The sequence below is a fragment of the Humulus lupulus genome, chromosome 7 (assembly GCF_963169125.1).
Source record: "Humulus lupulus chromosome 7, drHumLupu1.1, whole genome shotgun sequence".
Taxonomy (NCBI): Eukaryota; Viridiplantae; Streptophyta; class Magnoliopsida; order Rosales; family Cannabaceae; genus Humulus; species Humulus lupulus.
In genome coordinates, this window is record NC_084799.1 from 207,065,186 (window position 1) to 207,077,124 (window position 11,939).

At 36.9% G+C, this 11,939-nt stretch overlaps 1 protein-coding gene across 1 annotated transcript; it reads left to right on the forward strand.

The window, feature by feature from the left end:
• The first annotated feature begins 4,178 nt into the window (after window positions 1–4,178).
• On the forward strand, window positions 4,179–8,244 carry LOC133792669 (uncharacterized). Its single transcript, XM_062230576.1, has 3 exons — window positions 4,179–4,571; window positions 4,677–4,787; window positions 7,489–8,244. The coding sequence occupies exons 1-3, from the start codon at window positions 4,179–4,181 to the stop codon at window positions 8,242–8,244; spliced, it is 1,260 nt and encodes a 419-aa protein (XP_062086560.1).
• Window positions 8,245–11,939: the final 3,695 nt, after the last annotated feature.

Here is an 11,939-nt window from a genome sequence, read left to right on the forward strand (position 1 = left end):
TAAAAATAAAAAAATTGATGTGCTAAAAATATTATTTAGTCCTAGATAAAAAAATTTGTGTGGCTAAATTCCCTAAGCTGGCACTAATATATATTTTTAGTATGTTTCCTAATTTTTAACTCGTATTATGATAGAATTAATTTGCAATTAATCATTTTTTTAATAAAATTTAATTTAGAATAATTTTCCTAATATTTTAAATCTTGTTTAGTTTTAAAGTTATCCGCAAATTGCTAATCATCATGTATAGATTATTACAATGATTTTGGGTCTTTTTTAGAGGATAAAATAAGTATGTTATCCAAATTTTTAAGAATATTTCTAATTCATGTTCGTCGTTCGGCCAATATAGCTGCTCATGAATATTTGTTACTTTTAGGATGAATCTTATTTTGTTAGATACTTTCTCCCAATTTCTTTTTCAAGATTTTTAGATTGTATAACGTAATATTTTTTTTAATTTCATTGCTGCAACAAACAATAATAAAAAAAGACTGCTTTTTCCTCTAGGAACTGTGAACAAAAAGTAGTTATCCTTTAGTCACAACTTAGCTAATAATAAAAAATAATTATTTGCAACTAAAAATTAATATTTATTATAAAATTTATTAATATAGTTTAAGTTACAACTTATTATATATAATAATAAAATTTATTATATATTAATTGTGAATTTTTTTACTAATATTTTTAACCTTGAAATTTTTAATAATAATATATACAGATATGATGATATTTTATAGTTACATATTTAATTGGGACTACAGAAATTCTTGATTGTATTTAGCTTAACTTTTGATTGATATTTAACTTTCTTCTTGATTTAAAGGACATGAAGTTTCATTACTCTAACTTTCATTAATTACATTTCTTAATTAATAAAATTTGGTGCTTCATTAACTTCTCAAAAAGAAAATGGAACGTTGTTCCATTTATAAATAAGTCACATCACAATAATACTAACTATATATATATATATATATATAGATATACATGTAATAAGGTTTCATTGGGTCTTTTCATTTGAGCATTAATTATTACTCATTATTCGTAGCTAATCATTAATTCGTATTAAAGACGTGAAAAGTGTTGTACAAAATAAGTACCAACATATTCTTTTGCTTGATTCTGTCTAATAAATTAATTAAATGTTTTAAGGGCTTAATTAACTCAATAATAATAATAATAATAATAATAATAATAATAATAATAAGACATACGAAGTTTATTAGTATAAATATAACAAATAGGTAATTTCTTATTTGTCCTTTATTATTGTTGATACAAGGGTTTATATTTTTTTGGACGATGTGTTTTGTCTCATTATTTGTTTGGACCCTGTATTTTGATAAATTACTTTTTAGACTCTATGTTTTGTAAAATGGTTAAAATAAAATCTTAAACTCAATTTTGATGAAGAAAAAATTGAATATAACAACAATGTTTTTAAGCATAATGATTTTATTTTTGTTCTAAATTGTTAATTTGGTAAATTATTTGGGATTTTAGTTGAGAAAACATTGACCAAAATCGGGTTTAGGGTTGTATTTTAATAATTTTACAAAACATAGGGTTAAAAAATAATTTATCAAAACACAGGATCCAAACAAGTAATGAGATAAAATACAAGGTCCAAAAAAGTATAAACATAAATAAAACTCTCCCTTCAAAAAAAAATATATAAATAAATCTGATTATTATAATAAAAAAAAGTTGCAAAAGTAAGAGTGGTATAATATGATTGAAAATTATTTTTACAAAAATAATAATAATTCAAGAAGTAAATGTTTTTAATGGTTATAATTATTTAATGGAAGCCCTTGTAATAATTAAGATATAATATATAGAGATGCGTATATATGTAATAATATATATTTATATATTTATTAGTTTAGTATTTTTTTTATGAGTGACTTAATACAAGAGTTTTCACTTGAAATACCAAAAAATACCTAAAACTTAATAAATTATATATGTAGTCACAGACAAAGAAATATTTAAAGCAACTATATATATTTTAATGAAAGTTCTATTGAAGTACGTATCTTCCTCTAATAATTCATGATTGGGATAGTTAATAATTATTGATTACCATATGAATTTAATTATGTTCACTAGCAATTTTGCTAACAACGAATTAAAATAAAACACTTAAAGAAATTGAAGTTGGGACATTGGATTTTTCGTGGTTCAGGTTGTGAATCAACTCTAGTCCACGAGTCACTTATATTTAGGATGTGCAGAACTTATAAATATCAAGTGCACTAACCCGATTTAATATAGATGACTGGAGGTAATTAATTATCTAATGAGGGCTAATTACAATTGTCCTCCCTTAATGGGGGTTAAATGTACAATAAATGATAAATTCTTATCATTATTGAGCTGGTGGACCCTTGTGTATCCCAGTGGGCCCAATACGAGGAATTCCAGCCCACTGCTTTATTGGGCAACACACTCCTAACAGTGTCAGGAGGGTAGCAACACGTTTTCTCATGTCAGACGGTGTCATGAGACATCCTGTTTGTCGCTTGTACGAGATCGACACCATGATCTGTGTAACAGTAAGTGTCAGATGACTGCTTGTGGTCCAGGGTCACTGTGCTTGACACCTAGCAACTCTACTCCATGTCCGAAGGATGATTCTCGCAGACCTGGAGGGCATGAACAGTAGAAGTGGTCTTGTACTACGACTTGGAATAATAACCTAGAACATGATCCTTATCGAGAAGTAGCATTCTTATGAGGACACACTCCTCCGGTGGTGGTGAACTGTGATTGAAGGCAAGGCTTACCTTTCGTGGAGCTCGAAGCAAGCTCCAATGGACTTAATCATCTTCTGTGAAGACTTATTAATTACTCTTTAATGTGTGTCACATGTCACTTGGTAAAAACACGGACAACAAATTCAACATCACAACAAGAGTTGCAATTATGCACACTACACTCACTATATATAATTTATTTACATATAATTATTTATAAGTTTTCAACATTATTATTAGATAGCGTCCATGTATTATAAGTTGTTACGATATCTTTGGGATCCTAATATTGATTTGTGGGATACAATTGGGATACAAATTTGATGTATATTAGGAGTGTTTCCTAATTTAGAAGATAAGGATCGTTGAATGATTCTTTCGTAGGTTGTATATATACAACGTAGAACATCAGTACAAAGCGACCCTTTTTTTGGCTTAATATTTTCATGGTACCAGAGTCACACTGATCCACAACAATGGCCGGCAGTGACATGTCACTGTCCCATACCATAACAACGGTCGACGATGAAATGCCACTGCAACCACAACCACCTAAAATCGATAAAATTGAAGTAAATTCCATTTTTTTCCTTGGTCCTCAAGATCGTCCTGGCGACTTCATCACTCCCGCCCGCTTTACTGGTGAGAATTATGACGATTGGGTAGGTGAAATTGAAATTGCTCTTCGAGCACGCCGTAAATTTAGTTTTCTTGATGGCACAATCACCTCACCGGAGCCTCCTTGCACGCAGGCTGATTGGATTACTCATGCTATGCTCGTTTTATGGATTATGAGCACCATTGCTCCCGAGGTAAAAAGTACTCTCTTAAAATACAAAGATGCGAAACGTTTGTGGGATACTCTCAGAGAGAGGTTTGCTCTTGTTAATGGTCCACTGATTCAAGAATTAAAAGCTGCCCTTAGTAGCTGCCGAAAAACTAAAACTATGACGATTGCCACCTATTACAGAAAACTAACCACTTTGTGGGAAGAATTGCATACCCACAAACCTTTGATTACTTGCTCTTGTTGTACACAATGTACTGCTGGTCGAGACCATGAAATCCATTGTAAAAAAGATATGCTTCACCAATTTTTGATGGGATTATACAACGAGTATTACGGTCGATTGCAATCGAGTATTCTTGCTCAAGATCCGATGCCTTCTCTTAATCGTGCTTACCAATTAGCGATTCAAGATGAACGTGTTTGAACGACATCAAATGTACCTGATGAAAAGCCAGAAGTACTCGGTTTCGCTGTTCGTCCCGTTGGGAGAGGACGGGGCAGATCCGAGAAGCCTGATAAATTGCATCTTTCTTGCACCCACTGTAAGAAAATCGGTCATGAAGTGACCACCTGCTTTGAGAAAATCGGATATCTCAATTGGTGGGAGGATCGTACGAAGAATGATGGTGGGGCAGGTCGAGGGAAATCATCATCTTCCTTGGTTCCGGCTGGCCGTAGTTGAGAGGCGGGGGGGGGGGGGCAGCAGCGTTCGTGCTAATGCAACAGCCACTGAAACTCTTGGCGCACCCTCTTCTCAAGTGTTTTCTGGGGATCAATGGAAGGCACTTGCAAGTTTGTTCGGTAATATGACTATTTCTAGTGATCGTTTGAGTGGTACATTTAATGGTAATTTGTGGATTATTGACATTGGTGCATCCAATCGTATAACTGGCAATATTTCTATCTTATTTGATGTGAAAAATATTTTGTGTCCCATCGGCCTTCCTGACAGAAAGAAGGTTGTAGCAACCAATGAGGGTTCAGTAAGATTGTCGGCTGCTATAACTCTTCAACATGTTCTTTATGCCCCTTAGTTAAATTGCAACTTACTTGTCGTGTCGCAATTGTGTGACGATTTGAACAGTGTTATCATATTTAACTCTTATATGTGTGCTATATAGGACCAAACGAATGAGCTGATTGGAATGGGAAGTAAGCATGATGGACTCTACTACTTCAAGAAATCGATCTCAATTCAGGCAGTCACAGTTGATGGAAGGACCTCTTATTTGGTAATTTGGCATAATAGAATGGGGCATCCTTCCGAGAAAGTAGTAAAATTGCTTCCTCCCATTCATAATTTTAGCGGTAGTTTGAATAAAGCATGTGAAGTGTGTTTTCGTGCCAAACATCGTAGAGATAGATTTCCTTTAAGTGAAAAATAAAGCTAGTTGCATTTTTGAATTAATTCATGTTGATTTGTGGGGTTCTTATTGTAGCGTCCCAAATTTGCTAATAAGACTTAGGTCCTTGATTAGCGTGCCGGGAGGGCAATAATTGATTTAATCACGTTATTATGTGAATTTGATGGTTATGTGATTGGAAATGCATGTTTAGGTGAATTAAATATGCATGTGGGCCCCATTTGGTTATTAGGGGCATATTTGTAAATTTATCCCGTTGAGGGCAGAAATGCAATATTTGTGTATATTGTGAGTCGTACCACGAGTGAGTAGTGATATATCTGTGAGCACGATCCGAGACAGTCCTAAGGAGCAGTTTAGCTAGATAGTCACAAGTGGAAATAATTGGTAGTTAGTGGTACTTTGGTAACTTGGATAACTATAAGTAACTCTTGAGGATAGTTGATATAGGTGAGAAATTAAGTGGGAATGTGACATTCTTGAAAGAGGATAAGGAAAAGTCTAGGCTGCCCTTGAGGTTAGTTAGAATCTAAGTTAGAGAGGATGGCAAATGTGTCATTTGGCCTTAATAGTGGATAGAATTTGGCTGAAGAAAGTCTCTCACGTTACTCTCACTTTGGCATTATACTTGGTTCTTTTGGAAAAACTAGAGGAAACCAGAAACCAAAGGAAGGACTTTTAAATTTGTAGGATCAAAGTGGGAAATCAAGCGAAGGCTTTAAGCCATGGGAGCTAAAGGTTGTTCTACATGTTTGAGGTAAGAATTTTAAGTGTTATTTTGTTGAATTCTACTGTAATCCATGAGCTTGCTTGAGGGTTGAAATTCTGAGATTTGGTTTTGAGTGTTGGTGAGATTATGGAAGTGTTTCTGGAGTTGTTGTGGTACTTAGGTTGTGTAGATGGGGATTCTAGAATTGATTCTGGGTTTGGTGGTTGTTTGGGGTGAGAATTTATGGTTTGGGCTTGAGGAAAATATAGGGAAAAAGGATGAATTTCTAGGCTTTCGGGCTCGAGACGCAGCCCTGTTCATTAGGTGCTGCGACCCGCTTGAGTTTATAGGCCAGGGAACTTCAGAAAATTGCCCAGGCGTCGCGACGCAAAGTTTAGGCATCGCGACCCGTGTCTCTCAACAGAGAGGCATTTTGCCTCTGACATGGGGCACGCCGCGGCCCATAAGGGGGGCTGGGCCGCAGCCCAAATGCATAATTTTGGCTGTTTTAAGGTTTTTATCTCGGGAACTCAAACTTTAAGGCTTGGGAAGGTTTCTACTATCCAGTTTGGTAGAATCCAAGGTCCCGGAGGCTAGATTTATGTCTCGAGGCTATTTATTGGATTATAATTTGATGAATGGCTATTAAAAATATGTTGTGACTAGGTTTTCAATGAGGCTCGTGTTAGATGACTGTGCTCGGGATTGCAGTGCTCAGATAGCTTGGGACACTGGTAAGAAAACTATTGTACCCATAGAGCAGGGCGTGGCCCTATTGCTTGTATTGCAAGGCATGACCTTATTGATTGAATTGCAGGGCGTAGCCCTATTGTTTATGTTTAAATAAATTTTGATATTATGCTATGTAATGCCTATTTGTGAGTGAAACGGCAAATGCCGGAAACGGCGAAGGCCGAGAACAGTAGGAAGCCGAGTACGGCAAGGGGCTGGGAACGGCGTTGAGCACGCGGAGTGCAAAGCTGAGTATGGGAAGGGGCTGGTAACAACGTTGACCACCCGGAGTGCAGGCCGTTAGGGCGAGACCCTCCTAGGATGCTAGAGACATCCTCTCGGTAAAGACCGCAAACCCAAGGCCCGGTAAAGCGCCTGGGATGGCATGGCCACAATGTATTTAACCTGTTGGCTGCTTTGTTATATGTTGTTGATAGATATGCATATGTTATTTGTTTTGTGTTGAGTTTTCTTGCTGGGCTTCGGCTCACAGGTGCTCTATGATGCAGGTAAGGGCAAAGGAAAGGTCGACCAACCATGAGTACGGAGAGCGTGGAGCGATGGGTACATGTTCGGCCTACCTGGCTGCGATGGCCAGGGTTATTTTGGGAAGATGTAATGTATCGGTATAGATTTGTCGCCTAAGTCGACTGTAAGTGTATTTTGAGATGTAAAGCATTTTCTAAACAGTATTTTTGGATCCCAAATGTATAACTCTTTATGTTTTTAATGAATAACCAAATATTTTATATTCAATGTCTTTAAGCGAGTTTTATCTCAGTTTAGTTACACTTTTGACCTAAAACCTCGATAATCGAGCTAATGACACATTTTAAACTCACTTAGTAGCGCCTCTAAGGAAGTAGGGCATTACACTTATAGACATAAATCCTCTTGTGGCGCTCGATATTTTTTAACTATTGTGGATGATTTTTCTAGAGCTGTGTGGGTTTATTTGATGATTGATAAAACAGAGGTTTTTCGAATGTTTTTATCCTTTTTCGCCATGGTTGAATGACAATTTTCTCAAACTATCAAAACAGTATGGAGTGATAATGGAACGAAATTTAATTGTTTGCATGATTATTTTTCTGCTTCTGGCATTTTGTTTCAAACTTCATGTGTCAGAACTCCTCAACAAGAAAAGTCAAGAGAAAACACAAACACCTCTTAAACGTTTCATGTGCTTTAAGATTTCAAGCAAATTTTCCAATTTACTTTTGGGGAGAAAGTGTTTTGGCAGCCGCACACTTAATAAATAGAACCCCATCTACCATTCTTGATAACTTAACTCCCTTTGAAAAGTTGTTTGGTCACACTCCGTCTTATGATGCAATTTGTGTGTTTGGTTCCTTATGTTTTGCTCACAATCAACAATCTAAGGGAGATAAATTTGAAAGTCGTAGTCGCAAGTGTATCTTTGTTGGGTATCCATTTGGCAAGAAGGGTTGGAGACTTTATGATATTGACAAGAATGAATTTTTTGTATCACAAGATGTAAAATTTTTTGAAGATACTTTTCCTTTTAGTGATACAGAGGCTTGCAATAATTTTGAGTTGGATGTGGATGTTGATTCAGGTTTTGCGAAATTTCAATATGAAGTCCCTGACAACCATGACACTACTGCAACCCAACCAACTGTCAAGCCCACTAGTGCTGAGCCCATCACTACTGAGCTCCTTGTGGTTGAGCCCATTGCAGCTGGTTCAGCAGACGCAGACCAAGAAGAATTCGAAACCACAACAAACACGACTCTTGCTGTTTCGGATGAGGTCTTTGGTTATAATGGAAATACCCCTGCTACTGTTGATTTAGTTGACAATGGTTCAGAGGAAGTTCTAGGTCATGGCATGAGAACTAAAATTCCTTCGGTGCTTCTATAGGATTATGTTACTCACAATATTGTCAAAGAGAGTCCATCTACCATTGCTACTTCCCCTCCACAGCATACCTCAAGTACTCCTTTTCCTATATCACATTATATAAATTGTGACAACTTCCTCCAGTCTTTTAAAGAGGCCATGAAGGATGAAGGGTGGAAGCAAGCTATGCAAGAAGATATCAAAGCATTGGAAGATAATGGCACTTGTACTCTCGAACATCTTCCTCTTGGAAAACGAGCTTTGGGTAACCAATGGATTTATAAAATAAAATATCACTCCAATGGTTCTCTTGAGCGATTAAAAGCTCGGCTAGTTGTTTTTGGTAATCATCAGATTGAAGGTTTGGATTACAATGAGACTTTTGCTCCGGTTGCAAAGATGGTAACGATTCATGCTTTTCTCACCATTGCTGCTTCAAAAAATTGGGAAGTTCACCAAATGGATGTACACAATGCATTCCTTCATGGTGATCTTAATGAAGAGGTTTACATGAAATTGCCCCCCGGGTTCGAGTGCTTGGATCCTAATTTGGTTTGTCGACTTAGAAAATCTTTATATGGGTTTAAACAAGCACCTCGTTGTTGGTTTGCAAAGCTAGTTACGACTTTGAAAGGGTATGGTTTTCTTCAATCTTATTTTGATTATTCCTTGTTTACTTACACCAAGGATGGAGTGCATCTTAAAGTGTCGGTGTATATTGATTGTTTCTGACAACAATTCCGCTGCATTACAAGCTTTTAAGGCCTACTTAAGTGATTGGTTTCGTATGAAAGATCTTGGTACGCTTAAGTACTTCCTTGGTATCGAGGTCGCTCGCAGTTCATCTGGTTTGTTTCTGTGTCAACGCAAGTATACTCTTGACATCATTACGGAGGCTGGCCTTTTAGGAGCCAAACCAGCATATTTTCCTATTGAGCAGAATAATAAGCTCGGCCTTGCTACAGGTGCTAAACTGTCTGATCCAAAATCGTATCGGCGTCTTGCACGTCATCTTGTATACTTGTCTGTCACGCGCCCTGACTTGGCTTATTCAGTTCAATTTTATCTCGATTTATGCAAGATCCTAGATGCGAGCACTGGGAGGCAGCTCTCCACGTTGTGAGATATTTAAAAGGCACTCCGAGTCAAGGCATTTTATTGCGAGCAGGCAATGACTTATCGTTACAAGGGTGGTGCGATTCGGGCTGGGCCGCATGTCCTCTCACACGTCGGTCTTGTCTTTCTCGAACAATCACCTATTTCATGGAAAACGAAAAAGCAACACATCATCTCCAAGTCTTCGGCTGAGGCAGAATATCGTTCTATGGCGACCATCACTTGTGCACTTAAGTGGCTCAAAGGCTTGTTGTTGAGTTTAGGGGTTCACCATCCTAGAGCTATTTCATTGTTTTGTGATAGCCTGTCAGCTTTACATATTGCTCGAAATCCAGTTTATCATGAACGAATAAAGCATATTGAAGTTGATTGTCATTTTGTTCATGATGCTATTACAAAGGGATTGATTAATCCCTCCTACGTTCCAACGACGGTTCAATTGGCGGATATCTTTACAAATGCTCTAGGCAAGAAACAATTTGATTTTTTCCTTAGCAAGTTGTGCATCTTGAACCCGCAAGCTCCAACTTGAGGGGGGGGGGGGGGGTCTTACGATATCTTTGGGATCCTAATATTGATTTGTGCGATACAATTGGGATACAAATTTGATGTATATTAGGAGTGTTTCCTAATTTAGAAGATATGAATCGTTGAATGATTCTTTCGTAGGTTGTATATATACAACATATAACATCAGTACAAAGCGACCCTTCTTTTTGGCTTAACCTTTTCATAAGTTTTTGTTTGTTTTACAATCTAATTTACGAGAAATTATTTTTATACAATTAAATATTCTAGTTTTAATTAACACTAATTAAACACTTTTTCATTTATTTTAAAACAATATTCTCAATTTTTTTAAAAAGCACTATTAATGTTGTTGACCCTGATTTTGGTCAACTGACACGGAGTCAAAATGCTTGATGTGGACAGATATGTTTGAATGAATATAATGACAAAAACAGTAAATCACACAAGAATTTATAGTCGTTCGGCCCCAGAATCTGGTAATAACCTACGTCCACTTGAGCTATTAATTATATGGGATCTCAGAGAAGCGATCAAAGAACTAGGGTTCTATGAGTTTCACCAACCTCTGAAGAATAAACAATATGTCATAATGTATTAGCTCTAATTCTCTCATAAATCTATACTCTCAAGTAATAAAAAAGCCAAAAGTCCCCTCGTTGATCTATCTTTCTCTATTTATAGGCTTAAGGAGGATTACATTAATTTGTTACAGATATTCTTTCCTAATTAATCGAATCATCAGGAATTATTGGAGACAATCTCGAGATTGACTATGATCTTTATAAAATCATCTTGAAATATGCGGAGTGTACGACCAGGCTAGTCGTAAGAAAAACTTCAACCGTCATGCTTGCAATATCTTACTGGTAGACACTCTAACAAGACTCTGCCAGGTGTCAGCCACGTGTTCAGAAATCACCTGCCACGTCATCCGTGCCTGTTTTTTGGATAACATTTGCCCCCCAAGTTTATTTATTACGACCAACAATAAATAAACTTTAAGGAAACGACCCTTCGATCACCCCACCAGACTTGTTAGAGTAGTTCGTGCAACCTTGGGAAAAGTAACCTACCCTTGTCTAATCACGACTTTTCGGTTCCCAAGTAACCTTTTGACGGCTATCACCCTTCCCCATGCTTCGAAAATGAGGAAACTGATGATTACTTCCTCTTTCATGCCACGGACAAAATATATATAGCCTTCCCAGAGTCTTCTTTTCCTTTTTACGCAAGTTATTCCTCCTTCAAGAAACCCTAAAATCAGAACCTCCATTCTCTTCTGGAGATCGTCTTCCAGCGTTTCAAGATTCAGCCCGTCAGTTCATCAACGCTCGAAATTCTTTTAAGCCTCCACGATCGTTTCTCTGGTAAGTCTCAAAACTTCTATGCTCCTTATATTTGCTGTGCATGCCTCTGTGGATTGACTGTTAAGTTCTTATGTTCCTGGGTTGAGATGCATGACAGTAGGGGGTTTAATGGGTGATGTTGTATAGGATGATGTTTCTTTGCCATTAAGGAGTTACGAGTTAGTTTGATAGTTGAGACCGAAGTAAAAATTCGATTTTGATGCTAGTTGAAAAACTGAGTTTTTCTAGCCCTAAAAGGAGTTGAAAAAGTTTTTTCAAAAAAGTTTTTGCTTTCACTTTTTGATTTGTTTTTCAAACTGTTCGTGTGAAAAAATTAGTTTTTCGTTAGAATGCTGTTGTATAAAAGTTTAACTTTTATACACGACCAGCGTTATTCTGAAAAACTATTTAGATTCTTCATCCTCACCTCCCTATTCTTCTGTTCGCAGATTTTAATGCCAGATTTGTGGGGAGGCGAGCGGCCAATCGACGAAGACTTCTTGCACAACTGCTTGAAGGCGAAGAACAGCCAGCCCAGCGTGTTAACAATATTCCATTTTCAAGAACTTCTTCTAGACCTCAACCATCATCACCTCAAATGGCCCGCTCTAAATCTCCAGCTACGAAAAAACCAATCCCCGAAAATAATGCAAATCCACCTGCCCAGCCTGATTCGTAGGCTAGGGTTCCCTCGACCAGTGGTCGAGAAAACGCTGCCCCGGA